The sequence below is a fragment of the Rhineura floridana genome, chromosome 2 (genome assembly GCF_030035675.1).
Source record: "Rhineura floridana isolate rRhiFlo1 chromosome 2, rRhiFlo1.hap2, whole genome shotgun sequence".
NCBI classification, from domain to species: Eukaryota; Metazoa; Chordata; class Lepidosauria; order Squamata; family Rhineuridae; genus Rhineura; species Rhineura floridana.
In genome coordinates, this window is record NC_084481.1 from 216,995,116 (window position 1) to 217,022,562 (window position 27,447).

The 27,447-nt window shown below is 45.3% G+C and overlaps 1 protein-coding gene, 1 long non-coding RNA gene and 1 other non-coding gene across 5 annotated transcripts; 1 reads left to right on the forward strand and 2 right to left on the reverse strand.

Annotated features, from left to right (window-relative positions):
* Nucleotides 1-3,114: 3,114 nt before the first annotated feature.
* On the reverse strand, nt 3,115-8,262 carry LOC133378436 (uncharacterized). The gene is made up of 3 exons (XR_009761027.1): nt 8,127-8,262; nt 6,038-6,087; nt 3,115-3,509 (listed from the first exon to the last, which is right to left on the reverse strand). It is a non-coding gene; the product is annotated as an uncharacterized LOC133378436 (long non-coding RNA).
* A 4,255-nt stretch (nt 8,263-12,517) lies between these two features.
* ANKRD9 (ankyrin repeat domain 9) lies at nt 12,518-25,214 on the reverse strand. Of its 3 annotated transcripts, none has more exons than XR_009760774.1 (2): nt 15,856-21,916; nt 13,563-13,638 (listed from the first exon to the last, which is right to left on the reverse strand). XR_009760774.1 is itself a non-coding variant. In XM_061612203.1 (2 exons), exon 2 carries the CDS (start codon nt 13,552-13,554, stop codon nt 12,667-12,669), a length of 888 nt encoding a protein of 295 aa, XP_061468187.1. In that variant the 5' UTR covers nt 13,555-13,638; nt 24,700-25,214; the 3' UTR covers nt 12,518-12,666. The 3 variants fall into 2 exon arrangements, 1 of the variants encoding a protein (XP_061468187.1); XM_061612203.1 differs by lacking the exon at nt 15,856-21,916 and adding an exon at nt 24,700-25,214 and having other exon boundaries at nt 12,518-13,638.
* TRNAA-CGC (transfer RNA alanine (anticodon CGC)) lies at nt 23,822-23,896 on the forward strand. Its single transcript has one exon. It is a non-coding gene; the product is annotated as a tRNA-Ala (tRNA).
* Nucleotides 25,215-27,447: the final 2,233 nt, after the last annotated feature.

The following is a 27,447-nucleotide window of genomic DNA, read 5'->3' on the forward strand; positions in this document are numbered from 1 at the left end:
TATGGAGTTCCCTCCCAAATGACATCCGCCATGCCCCCTCCATGATGAGCTTCCGCCAGACCCTGAAAACCTGGCTCTTCAGGCAGGCCTTTGGGGTGGGTTAGATTTTAGTATTATTGTTGGAATTTTAAGGCTCTAATGTGAACTGTATGTTTTTATGTTGTGCGTCGCCAAGAGTGGCTGGACAACCAACCAGATGGGCAACCAATAAATTTAATAAATAAATAAATACGTCTATATTGCCTGTACAGCTCAGGCTTTACAGACAGATACATGAATATCAAGGCATTATGTCCTAGGCACCCTTGAAACATTCTTTTTCATGTGCTTTCCCAATTATTTTTGCTCATTATGGTATCAGGCTGGTTATTGCTTTCAAGTACTGTTTATACCTGCAAAAGTTCTGAGGTAGACATTCTGCTTTGAGGCAAATCCCATAATTTCCTGCTAAAATCTTGTAACCTTCCATACCACAAATGTCCCAGTGTCTTTTGTGCGTGTGTCCTGCTTCTGTTGCTCCTCCTGATGGCAATAATGCAGTAACTCTGGGGAAGCATCACACAACTACTAATGTAGCTAAATGGTGTATGGACGGTCCAGCATAAATCCATCACTAATGTGCTATTCTTGCATCCATGGCATGTTGCAGAATATCACACGCACACAAAATAACAGTTGGGGCCCCTAGTGAAAATAGAAGGCATGAGGTATCCAAATGCCAGGATGGCGATTTTATTTTTAAGTGATTATGGCTCTGCCAAAAGCCAAACTAAGTTATGTGTCTTCCCAGAAAAACACACTGAAGAATCAGAGAACTTAATAAGACTAGAGGCAGTAATTTCCCCCCCTAAGAACTGAGGGTAGTTGAAGAAGGATTACTCCTTGTGGTGTCCACTCATCCTACATTTATATTTAATAAACAGGTTTTGCAGGGTCTTTTATTTTGTTTAAGAACCCTACAAGACCTGTATGGCCCAAACTGACAAAAGAAATGTGTGCATACCAATGCCTGGCCTGGCCATCAGGCACAGTGAGAGCATTTTTAAATGCTAGTAAAATGCCTGTTAGTTTATTATTACATTTTTACCACCATGGGCAGGTACCATTTTGTTGTGTTCCCCCCCCCCAGGCATCAAAATCTCTTGGGCTATCTCTGGGGTATACCATTGAAAGTTATGCCTCTCTCAATGATCTTTCACTTTTTTTCTTAAACAATGGTAGTCTCTTCTAGACAAAGTCAATTTACATGGTGGCATTCTGTGTCAGTTGTAGCCCTTTTCACACGGAACACAGGAAGCTGCCTTATACTGAGTCACACCAATGGTCCATCTAGCTCAGCCATGTTGACACTGACTGGCAGCAGCTCTGAAGGATTTCAGACAGGGGACCCCTTTCCAGCTCTGTCTGGGGATGACAGTGATTGAACCTGGGACCTTCTGCATGCAAAGTAGATGTTCTACCTCTGAGCTACAGCCCTAAACATAGAAGGAGCAAGCCTATGCTGAGGCCTCAGCCCTGACATCACATGGCTATGCTAGCCCCACCCTCTGATATCCATGCATGGTCCATGCTCATGCATAGGGGTTCCACACGATCAAGATGCACATCTGGACAATGGGAAGCACTTACCCTTTGGAACTCCATCCCATTCCATATCAGACAGGTGCCTCTTCTATTGTCTTTTCAGAACCTGCTGAAGACCTTATTTCAACAAACCTTCTAAAATATTTATCCCTGCTGCTTTCTGTCTTGGATTTGAATTGATTTTATGTGTGCACTGTTGTTGTTTCAAACTATATATATATATATAGTTTTAACTGATTTTATATATGTAACTATTTTATATATGTGTGGTCATATTGTAAATCACTGCAGGATGCCTCATAAGAAGATGATAAGAGCTTTGCTGGATCAGGCCAATAGCCTAGTCCAGCATCCTGTTCTCACAGTGGCCAACCAGTTGCCCATGGGAAACCTGTAAGCAGGACCTGAGTGCAAAAGCATTCTCCCCTCTTGTGGCTGCCGGCAACTGGTATTTGGAAGCATACTGCCTCTGCCGCATGGGAAGTGATTCATATGCATGTACAGAATTCACTTTGGGTACAGGATTCCAGTGCTAAACATCTTAGTGTGGTTTCAATGTTTTCAGTGATTTCAGTGACTGGTGATTTCAGTGGGTTAATGCATGTCTAAACTCCAAGTCCATGTTGACATATCCTGCCCTCTGTGCCTGCCAGTTAATCTCAATGCTTTGCTGCATTTTTTTTTGTCTGCGATTATGATAGGAGAAGAATGATGCAATGCCTCTTGGCCTAGAAAGATAACTGCTTTCTGAAATCAGCTGAGCTGAATATTTCTCAGTCAAGCAAGGTCAGAACCACGTGACCCACATCACCCAGACTGCATAGAAACTATTGCAAAATGTCACAGGAGCAAGTTGATTGTGTGGCTAATTCTAGAGCAGTTCTAGGACCTTCCTCAGGTTGACACAGGCTGGAATATAGGTAGTATAGTGTGTGGGCACAACCAGATGTGGTGCTAACTGGACTGTTCTCTTTAAACCAATTTGTCTGTCTCAATCCTGACGCTAGACTCCGTGGACCAAAATGATCTTCAGTCTGATCCAGGAGGGGGCTTCCTGGTTTGTCATGGATGTAAAGGGATTTGCAGTTCCCTGTTTACTGCCTTCCAGCCTCCACCCATTTGGTTTGGAACTGGATTTTCAAAATGCCCTCAATATTTATACAAGGGACAGAACCAAAATGTATTGTTCTCTAACACTAATGTTAATTTTTGCTCCAAATCCAAAAAGGGTCTGATAGGAATGAATCACAGATTATGGAACTCCCTGCCCATTGATATTAGGCAGGACCCTGCCTTCACTGCACTGTTTTTGGCACCTGCTAAAGACCTTTTTGTTCAAGCCTACCCAGACATGTACATCTGACATGTTTTATTATTACTTTTTTACAAAGAATATATTTTAAACTGTTGGCTAATTTGTTTTTAATATCTGGTTTTATTGGTATAACGTTAATGTATATTTTATATTTTGTGTAAATTGCTTTGAGGTTTTGAGGATTAAGCAGTATATAAATCCTGTTAAATAAGTAAATCATCCAGTCTATACTTGATGCAAAACGTCTGCCTACTCCTGCGTGTGCACAGTTTGATCATTACTCAATGGTGAAGTCAAGACACTTTGCACATGGTCAGAGTAACTGTCTTCTTTATATACTTCATATATCCCAGGGCTGAATTTATTGAAAACAGGATCTCAACATACTCTTAATGAATTTTGATTCAAAACAAGTTTTCTTCCCTTCTTTCCTTTTTGCAGGTAAACAGGATCTTTTCTTTTTTTTCTTCTGTTCTGCGATTGCCATTTTTGGAATCCAACCTTGCTGCCTATTCGTTTGGTTGACCTAGCAATCCCACATTGCTTTATTAAGCATGACAGCTCCTGTATAATGGGCATTAGTAGGCTCTTTCTTTTTCTCAGCAGACCCCTGCAGAAAGGCCAGAATGATGGCAATGACTGAAGTGCCAGGAGCACTGACCTCCGTGAAAGGCCCGATTTGGGCATGTTGTCAAGAGTTAGGAAACGACATTGTTGCTTGTGAGGCAATACCCCGTATTTGAACAGTAGGCCTCTTGTTCAAAATGTCTGGCAGTCAGCATTTTCCAAAGCAATCATGAATTCGAGTTATTAACAAGGAATTGGGGGGGGGATAACTGTTAGTTCAATTATGTTTTGGATTCAACTGTAATGCAGGGATGGGCATCCTGTGGCCCTCCAGATGTTGTTGGATTAAAACTCCAATTAGGGTTGTCAGGTTACCAGCATCTCAAACCCTGAGATTTCAGGGGCAGGCCTCAGTAACATCACAGGGCAGGCCTTTGTGATGGCACTCCCCCAGCACCTTCCTACCCCCCCACCCCCTCACTCCCCCAGCACTTTCCTTCCTACTCACCCCCACTCCATTCACGCCTCCTTATTTCCCCCCCATCATCCCCCCCACCCATGATGGCTGGGGGTGACTGATGGGAGTTGGACTCCAACAGCATCCAAAGGTTCCCCACCCCTGGTATAATGCTGAAGTTGTTGTCCAGAAAAACGGGCAAAACAAGTGATAAAAATCCAAAGCTTCTGTAGAAAACTGGCTTTTGAATGATGGTTTTTAAATTGCTTGATGTGTTTCAAGTTTACAGCCCTTTCTCAAGGTATTTCCAGTAGTGAAGTGAAGCAGAGAGGAAGCACCACCACTTATTTCACAACAGGGACAGGAGCTGTTTGCCAGTCCTCTGCCTGCCAAATAAATAATCAGAGAGAAACTCACCCAATCAATTAAGCAGAGGAAAAGGAAGGCTCCATTAGCATGCATGGCTGAGAATTAAACTGCCACCTTGATTTTGGAGACATTCAAAAGCTCCTTTACTATGGCCAACCAAATGTCACAAAATAGTGAGCAGGCTTTTGAGTCTACCAGAACTCTTTATCAGGGTGGATGTTAAGCAATACAGGAAGGGTGGAGTTGAGAAAAAAAAGCTGACTTTGTATTTAAGCCGTAGTGTCTGCACTGGTCATAAGTGTATTTCTCTTGTATAGTCTTAGAAGGGGCGTGGCTCTGAGAGTTGTCATAAAGAGCATCTGTGCTCTGGGTACTTCCCTTTTTGCAACTCTTTCCAAAGAACAGACAGGATCTCTTTTGGCAGTTACTTTCTGTTTCCTAGGTAAAGGGCAACATCTGATTATGCTGATTTTGCAAGAAATGGCTGGTGCAAGTTAAAGTGTGGATCTAAACATCTGTAACTTTTGAAGAATACATTCCATTAAATAACACAAAAACCACTGGACTGTACACTTAAAATGGGAAATTAAAATTATGGCTAGACTCAGCCACTTGACACTGCTCTGAGTGCCAGGCTTGCGGGTGGGGATTAAACGGAGGATCTGTGGTGGCACCCTGCTGGAGGGAGTGGGGACCTAGCAGCTGCTCCAGGATTAGGGTTGCCAGGTTCAGGTCCTGAGACTGATCCTGTATCTTTAGAAGAAAAGAAAGTCAGGCAAGTGCAGGTGTTCTTACAACACTATAATGGGAAAAACCACAAAGTAGAATTCTCCCTTCCCCCTGGACAACTTTTAAAGATACAGAAGACCTCTTGGAGGCTGGGCCTGGCAACCAAGAGGTCTTCTGTATCTTTAAAAGTTGTGCAGGGGGAAGGGAGAATTCCACCTTGTGGTTTTTCCCATTACAGTGTTGCAAGAACACCTGCACTTGGGTGACTTTCATCTTCTCCTAAAGTTACAGGATCAGTCTCAGGACCTGAACCTGGCAACCCTACCCAGGATGTCTGGTGCAGTGCCCAGCCTTGAGTCCAAGAAGGTAGCAGAAAGCAGTCTTGTATCAACACTGATTCTGCCTGCTGTATATGAGCCTTTTTGCCCACTTATATTTTTTAATGTACTGCTTCTACTGTGGGGCTGGTAAATGTGGCCGTTTGGAAGAAAACATCATTGCCTTTGAAGTTAATGAATCTAGCTTAGTCATGTCTTTTAACTTCTATGGGTCTGCTCTGAGTAGGATTAACACTGAATGCTATTTTTCCCCCTGAAACCAGTAATCTAGATCTCTCTGTGTGTATGTGTTTATGGTTGAATTGTTGTTGGATTCATAAATGACCTCCAAATAATTGTTTAGCTTTTGCATCAAGTTTAGGAAAAATAGTGGGTTTGGCATGAGCTGGGATTTGAGCAAGAGGCTTCAAGGCTTAGTTAGACCACATTTGCACCGTACATTTAAAGGAGTGTGATACCACTTTAAAGAATCAGGAAATCCTCCAAAGAATCCTGGGCACTGTAGTTTGTCAACATTGCTGAGAGTTGTTAAGAGACATGTATTTTCCTCAAAGAGCTGCAATTCTCAGAGTTTCCTGAGAAAGGAGATTGACCATTAAAACCACTCTGAGAAAAGCAGCACATTTAGGGGAATCAGGTGTAGTTATCTGGTGTTTCAGGGGGTCTTAGACCCTTTACCTTTTGGAGAGCAGGAAGAGTCCCAGCCAAGTCCCTATGTCTCCAGCATCCTACGAGCCAATCAACATTAAAGGAGAGTATGTTAGCCACTGAGAATAATTTTCTAACATGCTTCCTTGTCCTTTCATGCAGATTGGAGCCAATCAGAGTGAAAGGAGAAGAGTCAGCCACTGAGAAGACTCTTCTCAGTAGCTAACACTCCCCTTTCATGCTGATTGGCTCCCAGGGATCTATGTTGTTGTGGGAGAAGACACATGCCGGAAGGACTGAGGAGTGTGGAGATAATGAGGGAGAGCAAGCAAGAGAGTGAGGGGACTGAGCTGTGAGGGGGCATGGCATGACTACCATGCAGAGACCTTGCACTTCTGAATTTTCCACTACACTACTGAGTGGAATAGGGGGCTCTTAGCAGCTTTCAGCAGCCTTCAAAAACTACAGCTCTCAGGATTCTTTGGGGGAGGCCAGGACTGTTTAAAGCCAGGATAGGCTTTTAATGTATAGTGCAGATGCGGCCTTAGTCTCTACAAAACACCTTTCATAGATATGCTGAGCTACTGCTTCAAACACAATGATGTAAATTCTTAATATTTAATGTGAGAAGCAGGCCTTTATTTGAACAATTCTTGCTGTTTTTCCACCTCTTTTCTTTTTTGTAAACTACTTAAGAGTTTTCTATTTACAATCCAGTGGTAAATAATTTTTGTCAAATAAATAAAAATAAAATAAACTGTCCAGTGAATTCCTCTCAGAAACACTGTTCTTTCCCCCCTCCCTCTCTCATTCACACACACATGACTGGTGGCTCCAGTGTTAGTGGAGCAGTGAATCCGCTCCGAGTTTTAATCCAAACATTCAAGGAGCTGTCCAAGGTGCTTTCTGCAAAAAGCTAGGTGGACCATTGGTCTGCCTCAATATAAGGCAGCTTTCTAACATGTTGCCAGCACGTTGATCTGCTGACACAATCAGTGCTGCTCATCTCTGTGCCAGGTCTCCCAGGTTGTAGTCCAACACCTTAACCACTACACCACACATAGATAATTAAAGTTGACTGGCAGTAGGGTCACTCAGGAAAGCCAAACAGAAGTGCTTCTCCACTTTATGCCAAATTAATTTGTGGACTTGCCACAAGATGTGATGGTTATGGCTTAGGCAGCAGAATGAAGTGAAAGAATTGGGAAGAGGAAGAATGGACTACACCACTTCAGTTGCAGGGAGGGGTCATTTTTACAGTCCAAAACAAACTCCATGAAAGTAGAAAACTAGCCCAAGGGGACTGGGCTGAACTAGAACATTGCTCCCTGATGTGCACAGGTTTTTTTCTTGCATGATTATTTTTTTAAAATATATGAGAGTATTCAAAACTGATCTTCTCAACCTGCAACCTGGTTTGGAGGAAAATCATGAGGTGGTTACAGAAAACTGTTCTCTCAAATCAATATTTAATCCACTTCGAAGAACAGTTTCTAATTGCTAGGAAACCCTGTGCCTTGAATGACTCTAGATGGGCCTTGGCAGAGGAGAGCTATAAAGTGGAAATGCCACGCAGGAGAAAGCCTGCCTGCACCTTTCAAGAGTCAGCTTTCTGCAGTTTTTTTAAAAATCTGATTATCACTCTCTGATGAGCCTCAGCCAATTATCCTGTCCACATTTTTTTAAAAAAGTATTTTCTCCCACAGCCCTCTGAAGCTGATGAGGATAGGGAATTTAGCCATGATTATCTGACATTTGTTCCTATTTATCAGGTTTTCTTGCTTGGCTGGTTTGCTTGTCAGAAATGGAGGAGGGGAAACTATTAGCAAATCGGATTGTACTCTGAAATGGGTCACCAGCATCATCAAGCCACCAGCATCTGTGCCTTCAACAGCTGCTTAGGACACAGAGAGTGGTCAGATGTAAAGAGGATGGGGTTTCTGCACTTTTAACTGTTGTGTACAAGAGGGGATTTCAGCTGGAGGAGCTTGCATGACAGCCCTCCACCTAAGCAGCTACCTTATACCAGGACATCCTTTTTGTGCATCTAGCACCTAGTACAGTCTGCTCCAACTGGAAGAAGCTATCCAGGGTTTTAGGTAGAGGATTTTACCATCACCTGCAGCTTGGCCAGTGGCTCCCCGCTTGTGAAGTGCTCTCTCCTGTGAGGTCTGCCTGGCAGCCCAGGGCCAGTTCCAAGTTTCTGGAGACCATTGCGCATAGGCAGTAGGCCCCTTCTCCCCTTCCTTATCTCCTCAAACCACACTCCTCCTCCCTCTTGGCTCCACCCCTTTAAAGTAAAATAAATCTTGACTGATATGGCAACCCCCTATTGTCAACGAAAAACTACACAAAATTTTGAACTTTTGAAATGATGAATGCATTTCTTAATCACTGAATGGGTACACCACTTCCACCGGTCTAGCATTAACCTAGCCTTTCTCTACTATACAGTAATACCTCAGTTAACATATCCTCCAGGAAGAAGCTCCTTTTAAGGAAGGCTTTTTTTAAAGGTGAAACTGACCAGCTTTGCTTTGCTATGGATAAATATTCAAACCTGTGTCTCTGCTTTAAGGTGAAACTGACCAGGCTGTGTGTTTGCTTTGCATTAAAGAGATCTATTGCTTTCTCCCAGGGCTGGGGAGGGAAAGATCCAATAGAATTCAGAGGAAGAGGAGAAGGAGGGGGGAGGGAGATGTGCCAGGCAGGCACACTTTAAAGCGCCTGTTGAAGCTGCCCCATCACCTGTGAGTGGGTATAGGAACCTATCTCTATTCTTTCTATGTTATTCCTGTCTCTGGTACCAAAGTTTCTGTTAATGAAGTATTGTCCAGGAACGCATCTTCTTTATTAACTGAGGTATTACTGTAATCTGATTTCACAATTCCTTTTCTGGCATTTTTTTACAGGCAAAATACATATATAATATTTGATATTGTAACATCCACAAGCTGAATTTGCCGGTGAGGCTGGACTGGGGCCAGTGAGGGGCCTCTCTTAAGCTCCTAGGCCATTGGCCAGTGCCTCACCTGGAACCGGGCCTGTCTGGCTCCATAATTAACATCATAAACTTATCTCTTCTCCTAGCCTTTTGATGGATTATGATGATTTTGCTGTCTATCAATGATAATGATGTTTTATGGATCTGACTTTTGTTTTTGTTTTGTGTGGCTTATTGGATTATGCATGGGTTATTGCTTTTATTGTATTGTATTTTTTTTACTTTATATTATGCTTTATGCTCTTAATACTTTGTAATTTGCCTGGAGACGCCTTATGTGGCAAGTGAATAATAAATTAAGTAAGGAAACAAACCATTTTAACTGGAGACGCCTGCCACTGAACCTGCAACCATCTGTATAGAAAGCCACTAAACTATGGTCCATCCCCACCTTCTCAGCTTGATATGCAGAAAGCAGGAGGTGATGACTGTTTCTCTCTTGTGTTGTACAGAAACTCATATGCGAAGCTTTGCACATCAAGCTGCCATTGAAGACACAAAAGCAGCCCAGACTGTTTATTTTTCTGGTCAGCTGGCAAGTTTTTTCAGCAGTTTTCAGAAGGGTTTTGGGAGACAGTTTCACTGAATCACCCAGACGCATACAGCTATTTACCAACCTACATTTTTGTTTGTTTATCAAAAGTCTGCAAAGTACTAGTCAGCTCTGGGCTAAAATAGAGAAATTGTGTATTTTTCCTGTAGGTTGTTGGGTTTTTTCCCTGGCAGAGTTCCTGTGCCTTCAAGAGCTGCATAAGAAGCAGAAATTCAGCATGGTTTTTCCAGCATGCAGAATGGAAAATCTTCACCTGAATTTCTGCTTCCCAGGTAGCAGTTAAAGGAGCCTGCCATGAAAAAAAGAGAATCATTTTTTCTGCAATGTTTTATCCAATGTGTCCCCAATTCAGTCCTTGGTCCAAGGAAAAGAACCACAGATAAGTAGCAACCAGTTGCTAAGAACCAGGATCCATCAGTAATTCTGTCCAGGGCCAGACGTCCCTGTCTTTAATATTTATATAGCAAGAATCTTAACAGATGCAATTTCATACGTTTTTGGTACAGTCTGAAGATATATGATTCAGCAGCCTTGGTGAAGCTAAGTAAGTCTGGATCTGGTCAGTACATGGATGGGAAACCACCCAAGGAACTTACATATGCTGGCAGAGGTCCATGATATAAGAAAGGGGCTGGGGAATATAAATCTTATCAATAATAGTAAAAATATTTGCACAGTGGAGGAGGAGGAATTGCAGACTTTCCAGGCCAGGGGTGAGGAACCTGTGGTCCTCCTGATGTACAGTTCTTATCATCCCTGACCACTAACTATGTTGTCCAGGACCTGTAGCAGTTGTAGTCCAACATCAGAGGGCCCACAGATCCACCATCTCTGGTCTAGGCAATGATTCAAAGCGAAATCATTCAATCCTGTAAGGCAGAGGTGAGGAACTTGTGGCCTTCCAGGGGTTATTGGACTCCAGTCCTCATTAGTCCCAGCCAGCAGGGCCAGTGGTCAAAGATGATGGGGCTTAGGTCTAACAATATCTAGAGAGCCACAGGTTCCATATCTGTGCTGTAAGGATCCAGCCTTAATCTTCCTTGCATGGGGAAACAAGGAATCACTGACAATCAGCATTTATATAGCACAGTTCGAGTGTTCAAGTGCCAATACTATGGTCCTTACTGAAGGTCAAAGCAAACCAACATTAGAAAGCTCTGCTTTCACCAGGGCAAAATCATCCAGGTTTGTGAAAGTGTTAAGCTTCATATCTTTGCACCTGGATTACCTTGGTGCATCTCGCAAACTTTCTTAGGAAGGAGAAACCATGTTACAGTTTGGTAGGGGTGTGGCACTTCTCTTCCATCCTGTTCTGTGATAGTGTCTTCAGACTAGCAGATCGGCTAATATGCTACTCTTTAACCATTACAGACTTGTTGGCTTCTCTAGTGCCTTTTCCCCCCACCTCTCTCTACTTGGACGATGAACCACACATGCAAATGAATATTGCACATGAAGCTCCTGGCTTGATCCAACTGCCGGGACTTCATTGGTCAAAATATGAGTGATACTGCCAAGCAGCTGTTCAGGAGGGAGGGACTGCCAGGCACTGGATTTAGTACGCCTCTGGACATCTAAAAGGCGCTACTGCTCATTATCTATCCCTGGCAGATGCCTCCGTGTTGAGTTGGAATGACAGCACTTGTCTCTCTGTTCCACTGATTTCAGTTGCCCATAATTCAGTGGCAGAACACATGCTTTGCATGCAAAAGGTCCCAGGTACAATATCCCACATTATCCTGCACTGGCTGGGAAAGAGTCCTATATGAGGGCCAATGGTAATCGGAATAGAAACAGTGAGCAATACTGAGATAGCTGGATCAATTGTGCAATGCAGCATCCCATGTTCCATATCCTAAGTACACTTCGCTTTGCTTGGGACCATGCTGCTATTCACATTAGTGAAGACAAAGAAAGTAGTAACTCTTGTAACAGCAAATGGACCTGTTTTTTCCTCTCAGTGTACTAGAATGTAAAGAGAGAAGGAAAGAGAAAAAAGAATGAAAGGGACCAGGCAGAGCAGTTATTTATAATAATTTAACAACCGTGTTATGATGTGACATAAATATTCCTCTGTGTTCTCCCTCTTTGGAATGCATTCCATGTTCCTGTGTCTATGTTTAAAACTATATTCAATTCCATGTTGTTGTTTTTAAAGGTAAAGGACGCTGTTATAGGTAGTGATCTGCTGGCAAAACCATAATCCCTGTGGGATCAGAGCAAGGTCCCATTTGGTTCTCACACTGGCCAACTAGGTATCTGTGGGAAGCCCACATGCAGGACATGAGCAAAACGGCCCTCTCCTCATTCATGGCCTCCAGCAAATGGTGTTTGGGAGGCATGCTGCCTCTGATATTGGAGGCAATATAGCCATCGTGACTAGTAGCCACTGACGGCCTCATCCTTCAAGGATAAGGGCGGAAAGGATTGTGCAAAGCTAATCCAAATAATTTTTGTTAATTTGCCATGGAAATCACTATAAGGTTTTACTAGTTTTGTGAGGTACCAATTTTTGAGTCTAAGAGAAGAGGAACCTAGAGCCGAAAAGGATGGAACACTTAAGTATAGGCTGCAACAGCTCTCATTCCTTACAATGCTTAATTTTCACTTTTCAGGGACAGCCAACATGGTACCCTTTATGTTGTTAACACTCCATCAGCCCTATCCAGAATGGCCAGTGGGCTGGGGATAATGGGAATTGGAGTCCAGCAACACAGTTCTGAACATCTAAGTGATGCTCTCAGCCAACGGTGAGGAATCTGTAGCCCTCCAGATATTGCTGGACTTTGACTACGTTGGCTGGGGCTGATGGGAGTTGGGAGTCCATGAACATCTGGAGGGCCACCAGCTCCCCATCCTTGCTTTAAAGCAAAACATTTTCTTTAGTGTGTGCTGTAGGTATTCCACCCGGCCCCAACAACATTTAAATAAAACACAATGCCACAGTCAAGAGTCTTTTTAAAAACAAGTTCTAATGGAAACCAATGCCTCTCCCACACAGTTTTTACGTTAAACACATCAGTTCATCACACAAGAGCCAAAACCTATTTTCATCACACAAGCAGGGACTGTAGGGGAAAGAGGTCTCTAGGAAAAAAATTCTTAACTCTTCAGTTTCAGGTCCAAAGGCTTCAAGAAGTGTGGCAAAGGCAGGTCCTCTAGTGCCTCTGGGAACTGATCTGGCGAAATGGTCCCAATTAAGACTTGCATCGATCGAACAAAGAGGGAAGAGGGAGCTAAGCCTGCCAGCCACTGGAACCTGTTCTTACCCAAAAGGTCCTGCCATTGCTCTGGGTCGTCCAGCAGCTGCTGTTTCATTGCCAAAGGGAAGCCCTGAGGCGTGAAGAGGAACAGGGAGTCCAGGAGGAGCAGCTTGGTGCACAGATTTGACGCCGAGCTCTCCCAGATCTGCTGCAAGAGGAGGTCTAAGGGTGTGTTCCCAGTGCAGTCAATGAGGCAGGGTGAGGCCCCATGGCCCAGCAACAAAAGCAAGCACTCAGGCCTCGCCAGTTCACAAGCCACATGGAGGGCAGTCTTGCCGCCTTCCACTCGGCTGCACCCTCTGCGGTCCAAATAGCTGGCCCGATCGCTCACCGGGAAGTCTCTGATGGCCTTCAAAATCTCCAAAAGAATATGGACGCGGTTGTACCGGACAGCCATGGCCAGGTGGGGTGCCGATGAATGGCAGCAGCTGAAGTGAAGGCTGGGGATGGCCAGGGCACTTTTCGGAAACGTGCTCAGCAGGTAACGGGCGTAAGGCTGGTGGTTGTGCACCAAGGCATACAGAAGGGCCTCAGAAGGCGAGTAGGTGCTGACTTGACCTCCTTCTTGCCAATGGAAAGCCTCCATGCGCCGCATGTCCTCCAAGAGCCACACAGGCAGCTGGTCCCTCACTGCTTGGTAGAAGGCAAAGGAGGATTTCTTGCATTGCTTCCGGGACTGGGAGCCGTGGCTGCTGTAGCTGTTCAACCATTTGATGTTCCAGGGCATCGCTGAGGTTGCGTTTCAAGGAAGATGGCTCCCCTCTTGGCTACCAAACCGTTTCTTCATGAAGATCCGAGAGCAAAGGGAATGCTGGGAAAGAAAAACAACCATAGTTTAAACACATACACAATTAAAGGGGCTGCCCACGCAGACATTCCTCCTTAGCCAACCTCTCTGTGTCCATCATGCAATTCTCATCAAAGCTTTGTGCAAACACTAGAATTCACTAGTCTTCACCTTCCCACTCTCTAATGAAGTTCCATAGAGCTGATGTAGCGTAGTGGCTAAGAGACTGAGACATGAATCTGCAAATCTCTAGTTCAAATCTCACCTTTGCCATGTACTAGCTAGCCTTAGACAAGCCATTCTCTTTCTGTCTCCTCATCTACCATATATTTTGGAAAGTTGTTTGTTCACTATGCATTTGGACACATCTTAAGGTACTGTAACCGATTTTTTCATGATGGTTCCTGAGACCAAGGAGCAGATTTTCATCTAAGATTGGATACAGTTGGGCACCATTTTGAATCAAGATGGCGGACTGAACCTTTCAAACATGCATTGATTTTAAACATTTATATCCAGAGGTGTAATTGTCCAGGGTCCGGGGGAGTCTTAGACCCTTTCCTTTTTTGGGAGACAGGTCCCAGCAGGATCCCTCTGCCTCCAGCATCTTATGAGCCAATCAGCATGAAAAGGGAGTGTGTCAGCCACTGAAAAGGGTCCCAATGATTGTGAATTGCAAGCAAGCCTTAATTCCAATTTCAAAATGCCAACACAGGTTGTGGAGAGTGAGAATCCTGTAACTGCAGAAGAAGAGGAAGTGAATCCTGAGGATAGCATCCCAATTACATCATCAAGCAGTTTGGTAGTACCAGGAGATAAATGTGTAGACATTGAATTCAGTAATTCAAGCAATATCTCTGACAGTGAGAAAGGACAGTCAAATGGTGAGAGCGATAGAGAAGCAGAAAGCAGTATTCCAGCCTGGCCAGATTATTCTACAAGTTTAGAAGGTTGTATAATCTTAGTAAGGGGGCATAGTTGTGACTATCATGAAGGGACCCTGAATTTCTGAATTTGCCACTACACTACTGCTTTTATCCAGGGATATTGACAGGCAGGGTCGGGGGGTGGGGGTGGTAGGGTCTCAGCAGGGTCCCTATATCTTCAGCATCTGATCAGCCAATCAACATGAAAGGGGAGTGTGTTAGCCACTTAAAAGAGTCTTTTCAGCAGCTAACGCTCTCCCCTTTCATGCTGATTGGCTCTTAGCGATGGTTGTTGTGGGAGAAGGCATTAACAAGGATCTAATTCTCAACCCAGCTGTAAAAAAAAGGGGGGGAGTAGGGAGTGTGGCTGCAACTGTCATGAAGGGATCCTGCACTTCTGAATTTGCTACTACATTACTGCTTATATCAAAAGTGCACTGATTTTTTTTTATTTCTTAGCATTCCTGAGCAATGCCAGGCACAAGCCTTACATCGATTCAGACCCTTGGTCTATCTAGCTCAGTACTGTCTACACTGACGGGCAGTGGCTCCCCAGGGTTTCAGACAGGGAGTCTTTTCTAGCCTTACCTAGAGATGCCGAGGATTGAACCTGGGGCCTTCTGCATACAAAGCAGATGCTCTGTACTTGAGCTACAGCCCTTTGTAGATGCTCCTCCACTAAAGGGCAATGTGTCTATGGAGGTAGGTATGAAACTGTCTCACACAGAGTCACACCGTTGGTCCCTCTGGCTCAATATTTTCCAGGGGTTCCCAGACTGTGGTCCATGGACCACCAGTGGTCTGTGAGCTACATTCAGGTGGTCTGTGGCATGCAGGTATTAAATATTCATGTTGATCTTTAACTGTATTTCTATTGCTTCTTTTATCTCTTATACTGTATTTTTATTGCATTACAATTTGAATTCTATACACTTTATTTCTATGTTAGAAACAATAAAAATACAACTAAAAACCATACAGCATCTAGAACAGCTACAGCAGGAAGGAAAATCATTAAGTGGCCCGCAAGACCCTGGGCAATTTTCAAGTGGTCCATAGGAAAATAGTTTGGGAACCACTGGCCTGCGCTGACTGGAGGCAGCTCTTAAGGATTTCAGGCCAGGGGTCTCTCCTAACCCTACCTGGAGATGTTGAGGACTGAACCGGGGACCTTCTGCAAGCAAAGTAGATGCCCTACTACTGAGCTACGGCCCTGACCCTTTATCATCAGGACATCCAGTTGTAGAGGAATTTGGGAAGGGGAAAGGGTTCCTTGTGATGCGTCCTTCCCTGGCTCTCCCTGTCAGGTTCCTACCTGCTCGTGGTTACTGCCTGTCTCTAGGCACCACCAGGGACTCCACCAGTCCGGACTGCTCTCTCTTATGGTTTCTCTCCCCCCCAGATTCCACTCTCACTCTTCCTTTTATACATTCAGCCATTTTAAACACTCAGCCAATCATCTCGCATTCTACTGCCCATTCACTCCCCCTCTTTCACTCCATTTACCATGTATCTTCTAAACAACCAACACTTACCATATATACATTAATATAGGAACATCACATTTCCCCCCCCCTTAAACAACAGCAGAGTATAATTCCTGTTCCAGGATTTATACGTCAAGTTAACAAATAAAAGTCTCTATGGGGAAAATGTCTTTCTTTGTTCCTCTGTCTGGTCACGTCACTGCAGTCCCAGCCACTTGCCTGGAAAGTCCATCAGCCAGTACACTGTCCTTGCCTTTTATGAACTGGAAGTCCACTTGATAGTCCTGTAGGGCCCAGGACCACCTCTGCAGCATAGTGTTATGGTTTTTCATAGTCTGCAACCATAACAAGGCCCGATGATCCATAGTTACCGTGAATCTTCGTCCCCACACATATGGGCACAACTTGTTCAGTCCCCACACGACCGCTAGGCACTCCTTCTGGACCGACGAATAGTTTTTCTCCCTCGGCGTCAGCTTGCGACTCAGGTACGCCACTGGATGTCTGGTGCCTTCTCTCTCCTGTGCAAGACAACTCCCAGTGCGAGGTCCGATGCATCTGTAGCCACGATGAATGGTTTCTCATAGTCTGGTGCTATTAATATGGGTCCTTGGCACAAGGCTTGCTTCAGTAGATCAAAAGCCTTCTGACATTCATCCGTCCATACCACACGCTCAGAACACTTCTTCTTTGTTAATTCATGCAAGGGGGTTGCTATTTCCCCAAAATTTCTCACAAACTTCCTATAAAATCCAGCCACACCCAGAAATGCCCTTACTTGTTTTTTGGTTAAGGGGATCGGCCACGCTTGTATTGCCTCCACCTTGCTCCATAAGGGGGTGATTTTCCCACTCCACACCTTATGTCCTAAATAGATTACTTCCTTTAGTCCAAACTGGCATTTCTTAGTTTTTATTGTGAGGCCTGCTTTTCTTAAGGCCTCCAGTACTGTTGTCAGGTGTTGGACATGCTCAGGCACCGACTTGCTAAAAATGGCCACGTCATCGATATAGGCCACTGCAAAATCTGACATGCCTCGCAACACAGTATTGACTAGCCTCTGAAATGAACTTGGTGAGTTCCTTAGTCCCATGGGTAAGGTCACAAACTCATATAACCCATCTGGTGTACTGAAGGCAGTTTTGGCTCTGGATTGCTCGTCTAATTCCATTTGCCAAAATCCTTTACAGAGGTCTAACGTAGAGATAATGGTTGCTGCCCCCAATAACTCTAACATTGCGTCTACCCTAGGCATAGGATATGCATCTGGGACAGTAATTTTATTGATTAGCCGATAATCAATGCAAAACCTTGTCGTTCCATCTTTTTTCGGAACCAGGACAATACTTGAGGCCCAGGGACTGATGGATTCCCTGATCACTCCTAATTCCAGCATATCTTCCACCTCCTTTTTGATCTCATTCAAAACTTTCCCATTCACACGGTACGGAACAGATCTGATTGGGGCATGATCTCCAGTATCAATGGAATGTATAACTATACTGGTTCGGCCAGGTTTGTTGCTAAAGAGATTCCTATAGGTTTTCAAAACTCTCAGAATCTCCTCTTTTACTTCCTCCTTCACCTCCTCTGACCATTCCACTTGATCTACCCCTCCTCTGTCTTTGCTTTCCTGTACCAAATCTGGAAGTTCAGGCCCACTTCCCTCAGGGAATAAGGTAACTTCCAACACCTGTGCATCCCTGGTATGGTAAGGCTTTAACATATTTACATGAAGCACTTTGCTTTTGTTTAATTGGTCTGTGGTGATTACATACGTCACTGTGTCAAGCCTTTCTCTGATGGTATATGGTCCTTCCCGGTTAGCCTGTAATTTGTCATGTTTCCTGGGTATGAACGCCATAACCATATCTCCCACATTATACACACGTTCCCTGGCTGTTCTGTCATACCAGTAACGTTGCTTCTGCTGAGCTTGACTCAAATTCTCTTTCACCACTTCCATCATTTGTTTCACTGGTTCACATTCACCCTTTCTCTCAGCAGGCATCCACAGTCTATATAAAATCCCATTTTCACACACAACTTGATTCCTCAGTTTGTCAGTGAAAGGAATCTGTTGGGTCAGAGCTTGTTCCTTTACCTGCTTCAAACTTATATCTTTATGCAGCTCTTCCCTGAATTGATCTGCTTCTTCCCCAGAGACCACTTGATACAGTTTGTCTCCTTCAGCAGACCTGCTAGTGGTTGCTATGGTGACCTGAGGCTGGTTAACAGATTCCACCCTGTTTGTTTCAGCCCCCCTTAATATGGCTTCTTTTTCTCTGCCAATTTGCTGTCTGGTCACTACATAGATCTTTCCTTGGGCGCCCATTACATCTCTTCCCAGTATTACTGGTTCTTGTTGCTGGGCATTAATGCCTACTTTATATCGGCCCTCTCGGCCTCTCCAAGTCATATCCACCAGGGCCACAGGCAAACTTTCTGGTTGACCCCTCACTCCTTGGATAGTCACAGTTTCCTGAGGTAATATTACCTCAGATTTTATTAAATCTGGCCTCAGTAATGTCTGAGCGGCACCAGTATCAAGCAATGCCCAATAATTTGCCCCTTGTACACTCACTTCCTCTCTCAGACTTGAATCAAGGTCTGTTACTTCTGTCCAGTTTATCTGGCAGAACTGAACCTTTTTCGCTGTTTCTAAAGCCTTGGGCTCTGTTTTCACTGTCCTTGTCTGAGCAGGATTACTAATGGGGTTGGCAACCTCACATTGAAAACGTAGGTGCCCCAGTCTACCACATTTGTAGCATAATTTCTCCTCACTTTTAGGGTACATAGATCCACTCTGGGGTGTCCTGTGCCCTTCAGATTTTACTGGAGGACTCACTCACTGTGGTACCACATCCCTTCTGCCAGCATTATATGGTCTGGGTTTAAAATCTCTTGATGTTTTCCCCACCCAGCCAGTTCTGTTGGAGGCGAAGTGATCCGCCATCTCTGCGGCCTCCTGCACCGATGCAGGGGAACGGTCTTTGACCAGGAGCCTTATTTCTGGTGGTAACTGATGGTATAATTGATCCAATATCATGAGGTTTTTCACCTCCTCCACAGACTGAGCTTTTGCACTTGTCAGCCATTTCCCAAATATGTCCATCAGTTTTGCCCCCAGCTCCACGAAAGACCTCCCTGTCTGTATCTGGCAGTTTCTGAAAAGCTTTCTAAAATAATCAGGCCCCAGTCTGAATCTTTTAAACACTGCTTCTTTGAATTCAGCATAGGTGACGGGCCTATCTGAGGGGAAATATTGGTATACCTCAGCCAATTCCCCTTTAATCAGGTTTGATAAATACTGCATGTATTTATCTTCAGGTAGCTCCCACAACTGAGCTGCTTTTTCAAAGGTGCTGAGGTAAATTTGAGGATCTTGACCAGGCTCACAGACAGCAAAGTCCTTTGGAGTAATTTTTATTTTTGCTCCATCTCTGTCCTTTCTTGTTTCATCAGAATGAAACTTCTCTCTTTCAAATTTTAACTTTTCTACTTGTAATTCGGCATCCACTGCTCGTTGCTTCTCCCTCTCCTCAAACCCCATTCTCAACTTCTCAGTTTCCAACTCCCTCTGTTTGTCTTTTTCCTCAGCCTCAAAGACCCGCTGTTTGTCTTTTTCCTCAGCCTCCATCCTCATTCTCTCAGTTTCCACCCTCAATCTCTCAGCTTCCAACTCCCTCTGCTTGTCTTTTTCCTCAGCCTCCCATCTTAACTTCTCTCTCAAGTACTCTATATAAGCGGGATTGCTTAAATATCCTTCTGGGGTCTCTTCCCTGACAGGTTGTTTTTGCTGGGCAGTTGCAAATCCTATAAGTGCTACCCTCAATTCATCTACCCCTTTACCCTCGTGAGGTAAATTGAATGTTATGCACTTCTCCACCAGCTCCTCTCTTTTCATTTTTATGTATTCAGCCATGGTGTTTGAGTTCACTCACTCTTTGCCACACACTCTTTGCCAGTCACTCTCACAAGTAATCTTGTTTTGTTATTTCTGTTTGCCACACAACTATTAGGGATTGTCTAGTATTCGTATCTCACTGCTACAGCCAACACCTGTGACGTAGTCTCCTTTGTCACCACGTGTCTTTGGGACTCTCTTTGGTTCGTATCTGGATTCTCTGTTGTTCGTATCCCACCGCTACTGCCACCACATGTGATGCGTCCTTCCCTGGCTCTCCCTGTCAGGTTCCTACCTGCTCATGGTTACTGCCTGTCTCTAGGCACCACCAGGGACTCCACCAGTCCGGACCGCTCTCTCTTATGGTTTCTCTCCCCCCCAGATTCCACTCTCACTCTTCCTTTTATACATTCAGCCATTTTAAACACTCAGCCAATCATCTCGCATTCTACTGCCCATTCACTCCCCCTCTTTCACTCCACTTACCATGTATCTTCTAAACAACCAACACTTACCATATATACATTAATATAGGAACATCACATTCCTCTTTGCCCCAAGTACCTATATGTGAAAGAAAAGGTCCTCAAATGCAGAGATGTATCACTGAACACCAAAGTCAGGATCATTCAGACCATGGTGTTCCCAATCTCTATGTATGGATGTGAAAGTTGGACAGTGAAAGAAGTGGGTAAGAGAAAAATCAACTCCTTTGAAATGTGGTGTTGGAGGAGAGCTTTGCGCATACCATGGACTGCGAAAAAGACAAATAATTGAGGGTTAGAACAAATTAAACCAGAACTATCATTAGAAGCTAAAATGATGAAACTGAGGTTATCATACTTTGGACACATCATGAGAAGACCTGATTCACTAGAAAAGACCATAATGCTGGGAAAAACAGAAGGGAGTAGAAAAAGAGGAAGACCAAACAAGAGATGGAGTGATTCCATAAAGGAAGCCACAGACCTGAACTTAGAAGATCTGAACAGGGTGGTTCATGACAGATGCTCTTGGAGGTCACTGATTCATAGGGTTGCCATAAGTAATCGACTTGAAGACATATAACAACAACACATCTCTATGTAATTTGACAAGGCCCCTGAGCAGGTTAGTTACTCCCAGGTCCCAGGTTCAATCCCTGCCTTCTTTATTTAAGCAGGTGATGGTAACATCCCCTGCTTGATATCCTGGAGAGCCATGGCCAATCAGAGCAGACAAGGAACAGGGAATCTGTGGCCTTCCAGGTGTTGCTGGATTCCCACTCCCAGCAGCCCCAGCTAGCATGGCCAATAGGCAGGGATGAAGGGAGTTGGAGCCCAACAACTTCATGTAGGGCAACAAATTCCCCCATCCCTCCAGTAGACAACACTGGGCCAGCTAGATAAAAATCCTGGCCTGGTATATGGGAGTTTCCTAGGTTTCTTTTTCTACTCATTCTCATTCCTAGGGAAGGGGTCATAGCTCAAGTGGTAGAGCACATGCTTTGCATGCAGAAGGTCCCGGATTCAATCCCTGTCACCTCCAGGTAGGGGTGGGAAAGGCTTCTGGCCCCAAATCCTAGAGGGCTGTTGCCAGTCAGTGTTGGCAATACTGAGCTAAATAGAGCAAGGGTGTGACTCATTGTAAGGCAGCTTCCTTCCAGCAAAAGAGAGCCAGTGTGGCGTAGTGGTTAGAGTGCTGGACTACGACCTGGGAGACCAGGGTTCAAATCCCCACAGTCATGAAGCTCACTGGGTGACCGTGGGCCAGTCACTGCCTCTCAGCCTCAGAGGGAGGCAATGGTAAACCCCCTCTGAATACCGCTTACCATGAAAACCCTATTCATAGGGTTGCCATAAGTCAGAATCGACTTGAAGGCAGTCCATTCCTCCAGCAAAAAAGGGGGGAAAGAGTGGCGATCGAGGGATCCTTCTCTTTTCCTCCACTAATGTCCCATCCAACTGAACATTCCAGAGCTCACTGGGGATTTGCCCTCACCTCCTCCCACTCCCAAAGAAGTCTCCTGCTGCCCCCATCCCTCCCCCCCCCCAGCAAAACAATGGACTCGTGCATCCCACCATCCTTTTGGCTCAACTTAGTGTCAGTAATATCTTCCCTTTGGCAACACAGCCTTAAACAGCTCTAGATAATAATTGTCTCAGCCCTCAATGACGTCTGCTTGAAGTACAGAAACTTCTCCCTAGTCTTTTCACCTCATGTGTCTCCTGATAGGCAGTGCACAATAGTTAGCAATTAACTTTCCTTCCCCCCTTTTAACAAATAAAATAGGGAGAAAAGAGTTGGCTGAACAAACTAAGCAGCTCAGATCTGGTCCAGACTGAAAACATCTTCCCCTAAGGCAAGCAAAGTTAAAAACTGCAAAGCTAGCAGTTTACCAGACACCTGAGATCTAACAACCTCTGCGTGGTGATCTCTTCAGGGCCACTGCCCTTGAGGTCTCCTTGGATGTGATAAGGGACAGATCCTTTTTTTAAAAAAAAAAAGCCACATGAAATATTTTTGTTTTCTTTTACTAGCAAGGCTGCATATGTCACCTTGACTAAAGAAAAGATCCTGGGAATGGAATGAAGGGCATGCCCCTGGGAGTTCCTTGGATTGCACTGAATGCTGTTGAGAAAGTGTTTGTCATTAAACGGGTGCAAAAAAAGGGAGGGGAGATATCAGATTACACCTTTCTGCTGTGACCTAGAGAGGGAAAGGCAGGTTAGGAAAGCCAAACTTGGAGGCATAAGCAACAGATCAAACATTGAACAAGAATTACCAATAGAGCTATCAGAATGATATAAGCCTCAGAATCAGATTTTTTTTTAATTGAAGTGAAGCAAATCAGGAAAGGACCGTGATTCAGTGATACAGCATCTGCTTTGCATGCAGAAGGTCCCAGGTTCCACCCCTGGCATCTCCAAAAATGTCCCCTGCCTGAACCCTAGAGAGCCATTGCCAGGCAGGGTAGACTACATTGAGCTAGACAGATGAATGATCTGCCTTGGCATAAGGCAGCTTCAAATGTATTACATTCAGCCTGGTAGCAAAGAACAAATCCCAGAATCCCAACCAGCAAGGTAACTTCCTTTTTCTTTATGCTTTTCTTCCCCAACGGATACCTTATGGCCGCTTTTTGCAACGTGGTGCCCTCCAGACCCTGTTGAACTACAACTCCCGTCTGCCCCAGCCAGCAGTGACTGAATGGTGTTGTAGTCCAACAACATTTGAAGGGCACCAGGTTGGCAAAGGCTGCCTTATGGTCTTTTGAGCTGGTGGGGTGGTTTTTTTTAGCAATGAATGGAGCTTTTGAAGGACATTCCCCTCTCTGCATCTTTTGTGCCCACTTGTGTGGGGTGGGGAGGGGAGATTTCAAAGCACGTCATTATCGACGCTGTTTCCCTTCTCTGGTTGATATCCCTGAGATAAGTGAACTCTGCAAGCCAGCTCACCTCTGCTTTGTCTTATTTACACTCGTGGAAGAGTTGGAAGATACTACCTACTTGGCTCAGGGAAGCTAGCCATGAACCATTTGAGAACTCTATCACAGCTGGAAGGGGCAAAGTGTGAAGAGCTGTCACTGTGAATCAGGTGACAGCTCTGTGACAAGAACGGCTGTTCACATGACCAAGCTGGCATACCGAGAATCCCAGCTGTGTAGATCCATGCAAAAAAACAGCATGCAGTGAAAGTGGGTTTGGGTGTAGGACTGCACCCAACTTGCATTATAAAGCGCACCTGCAGCATCCTTGCCAAATTTGGTAACATTCTGGTGCAGCAGCGGACATGATTTGAGTTGTGTGAGGGATCCACTAGTGAATGTCCCAACCATCTGATTCCTGAAAACTGACCTCTGCAGGGCCTCACTCAATGTGCACTCCCAATTGGCCACTTAAAAAGGAGGAAGTGTTGTAGCTCAGTGGTGGAGTATCTGCCTCGCATGCAGAAGGTCCCAGGTTCAATCCCCGGCATCTCCAGGTAGGTTGGGAAGAGACCCCTGTCTGAAACCCTGGAGAGCTGCTGCCAATCAGTGTAGACAATGCTGGGCATGATGGACCTGTGGCTTGACACAGTATAAGGCAGCTTCCTATGTACCTACGTTTTCAGTATTTCAGACCAATGGTCTCACAGGCTTGTCTTTCCAGATCCCCCTTCCTGCAGCCCCCAGATCTTCCAACCTTGACCCCGCCATCTCCTCTCCTGGCTGAGACTCCTTGCCCTTTCTCCCAACGCATCGCCAGTCTCCTCTCTTGAGGCCGCCCACACCTCCTCATCTCCAAAGCCCTCCCCTCCAAATTCGTTAGCCGCCCCCTCCTCCCACTTGGAAGGTCATCTCTCCGGCCCCACGACGGGAGAGATACCGGCACGCCATTCCTCGCGTTCAGAAGGGCCTTGGTTTTAGGGGAATGACGATTCCCCCGCCCCGTCCCATTGCCGGGCTTCAGAACATAATGGAAGACGCCTCTTGCAGAACACCAGGCTCTGCCGCTCTGCCCTGGCAGAAGGACCACACATAGTTTTCCTGAAGAGATATAGCCATTTTGATCCGTCGAGCTCCTTTCAGACCCCTCCTCCCTCGCCTTTCTTCCTCCTCTTCCCAGATCTCCATCTTCTCTCTTCCTCACACGCCCCAAATCATCTCCTCCTCCTCAAATCTCCCACCGTCCTTCGCACCTCCTGCCTTTAAAAAGAACGGATCGCCCCACTCGAGGGCGGGAAGAAGCCGGTCAAAGCCAAGGAGATGCTGGGGAGGGGGAGGAAGCAGTATTCTAACCCTTACCTAGTCGTCGCTGCCAGCAACACAGCCTGGAAATTGTGCGTGGGCTCTGATGCTTTTCTGCCGGCTCCTTGCAGCCCGCCGGCTTGCCTCTGCTGCTGCTGCAATGAATGGGCGGCCTCTCGCGCGCCTTCTCTCCGCCCTCTCCCTCTATCCGCGCACGCCAGAGTCCGCCGGGAGCGGTGGCGGCTTCCTCCCGCCCTCGTGAGCTCCTCCGCTGCCTGAGCTCGCCACTCTCGGCGGAAGGGCTGATGCGGTGCTGCTCCGGTCGTTGCGGCTGCTCGCACAGCAGCAATAGCAGCAGCAGCCAAACCTCGGCGGCCTCCTCCAGGCTCTTTTATCCCCTCCCCACTCCTGCCTGGCGAAGGTCAGTCAGAACCGGGGAACTGTCCAGCGCGTCGGGATTGGCCTCAGCCCAGGGCTCCCCCAACTTCCCATTGGCTGAGCTTGAGAGGACGGGGCCCTGCGGCTATTGTTCGCGTCAGCGGGCGGCAAAGTGCCAAGAAACTTGCCTGGGCTCTGTGTGTGTGTGTGTGTGCGTGCGCGCGCGCGCGCACGCTCGTACCATAGAAACCAAAAGCGGGGGGGGGAGAAGGAAGAGAAGGAATGGGTGATTGTGGAATTAGGGATCGTTCCGTCCCTTCCAGTCGCACCTCAGTCGGGGTAACCAAGTTTCCACATACCCCCAGCCCCCCGCTTCTCTTCCTTTCTTTCCCCTCTAAAACGCTCTTGCTCCTCCTGGAACACGAGTCCCAAATTCGATCTGTTCTCTAAAGGAGTGATCACCACTACCTAGGACTGTCAGATCGCTTCCGAAGTCTGCTGAGGGGAGAGGAAGGGACTCGGACAGAGTTTGATCTCCACACATAGAGGCGTCCAGTAAGGTGCCCTTACAGGGGAGGCTTGCCCTTCTTCAGATTCTGCGTGAGCAACTGCGTTTCCTGTCTTGGAAGTGAAAACTTTTACATCTTAAAGAGTTTGTCCCAGGTACAATCCGTTGCCTAATAGAACCTGAATTCATTATTAAGACTGTATGAAATCTGGGCTGTACCCACGAATTATACATACTTTAAAAAAAATGTTGGGTGTGTGATTTTGTGTGTATTTCCTTTGTATGAAGTTTGGAAGTAAAAACCTATACTATATTGCTTAGATTCAAATGTATGGGCTATTTAAAACCGCTTTTGTTGTCACAGTGTTCCCAAGTGCTTTGTATGGTGTTGGCTAAAATGTGTTTTTAGTGTGGCTTGTGAAAACTTCTTTGCAGCCTGATCCCAAGCATGTTAGCTGAGAAGTATGTTGTGTTGTGTGATGTTTCAGTGGTGCAAGTAATTTCTAGAAAGTGTTGTATGTCTATACATACACAGTCTAAAAAACAGGAAAGTATGGGTGGTGTTTAATGCTACTCCTACTCAGAGTAGACCCATTGAAGTTAATAGACATGACTAACTTAGGTTTATGAATTTCAGTGGATGTGGTCTCAGTAGGACTTAGCTGAATACAACCCTATGCTTTCCCCAAAAAAGTTTTTAGTAATATGCAAATCTGTGCAATTTAATTAATTTAATGAATCATTTGATTAATCAACTAAGATTATATTAATCGGGTGACAGGCCTAAAAGTCAGTCCTCCTGATTTCAAAGGAGTTTGATTCCATACGGGGTCACCAATCTTTTGGGGCCAATAAGCACATATTACATTTTGTGAAAGTGCTGTGGGCACCAGTTGCAAAATGGCTGCTGTGGAAATGTGGCATAGCACAAAATGGCTATCATATCTAAAAGAGCAGGAGGAAAAAACAGGACCTCAAAATGGTGCAAGCATCAGCCCCTCATCAAGGGGGAAAAGGCACCTACATAAGCCATCCCTGAACTCGCTCACAGAGAGAAACTCTTTGCACCTCTCCTCTGTTCAGAACAGGAGGGAGGGAGGGTGTCCAGTCCAATGAAATGTGGACATGTTTGGAGGTGGGGCTCAGTGTAGGAGAGGCTGCAACAGTGCAAACAGGAACTGAGCACAAAGAGCAAAGTGTCTCTCACATGTTGTGAATGTTTGAGGGGAACATTAGTGAGACCTTTCATGGGTGTCATAGGTACTAGCAGGCACACTGGTGCCCACGGATTCCTTGCTGGTGACCCCTAGAATCTCAGTGATAGTGAATGATTAGGACTGCAGTCCTGTGCACCCTTAACTTAGGACCAGGTGGGGCTTGACCTTGTCTATAAACATGCATAGGATTGGTCTGTATGGACTGGTTTAATTTATTTATTAAATTTATTCAATTTCTATCCCACATTTCTTCCCAGAAGGAGCCCAGGACAGCAATCAAGACAAAACATCTTAAAAACATCTTTTTTAAAAAAAAATCTCTAAAAACATTTTAAAAAGCAATTCCAACACAGACCCAAACTGGGATAAGGTTCCAACAGGCTTGTTGAAAGAGGAAGGTCTTCAGTACGTCCCAATAAGATAACAGAGATGCTGCCAGTCTAATATTTAAGGGGATACATTTCCAAAGAGTAGGTGCCGTTACACTAAAGGTCCTCTTCCTGTATTGTGAAGAGCAGACCTCCTGATAAGATGGTATCTACAGGAGGCCCCTACCTGCAGATCCCAGTGATGAACTTGGTATATAATCATGGCTAGACTACAGGACAAGGAACCTGAACATAAGAAGAGTCTGCTGGATCAGGCCAGTGGCCCATTCAGTTCTCACAGGGGCCAACCATAGTGTGGGAAGCCTGCAGTTGG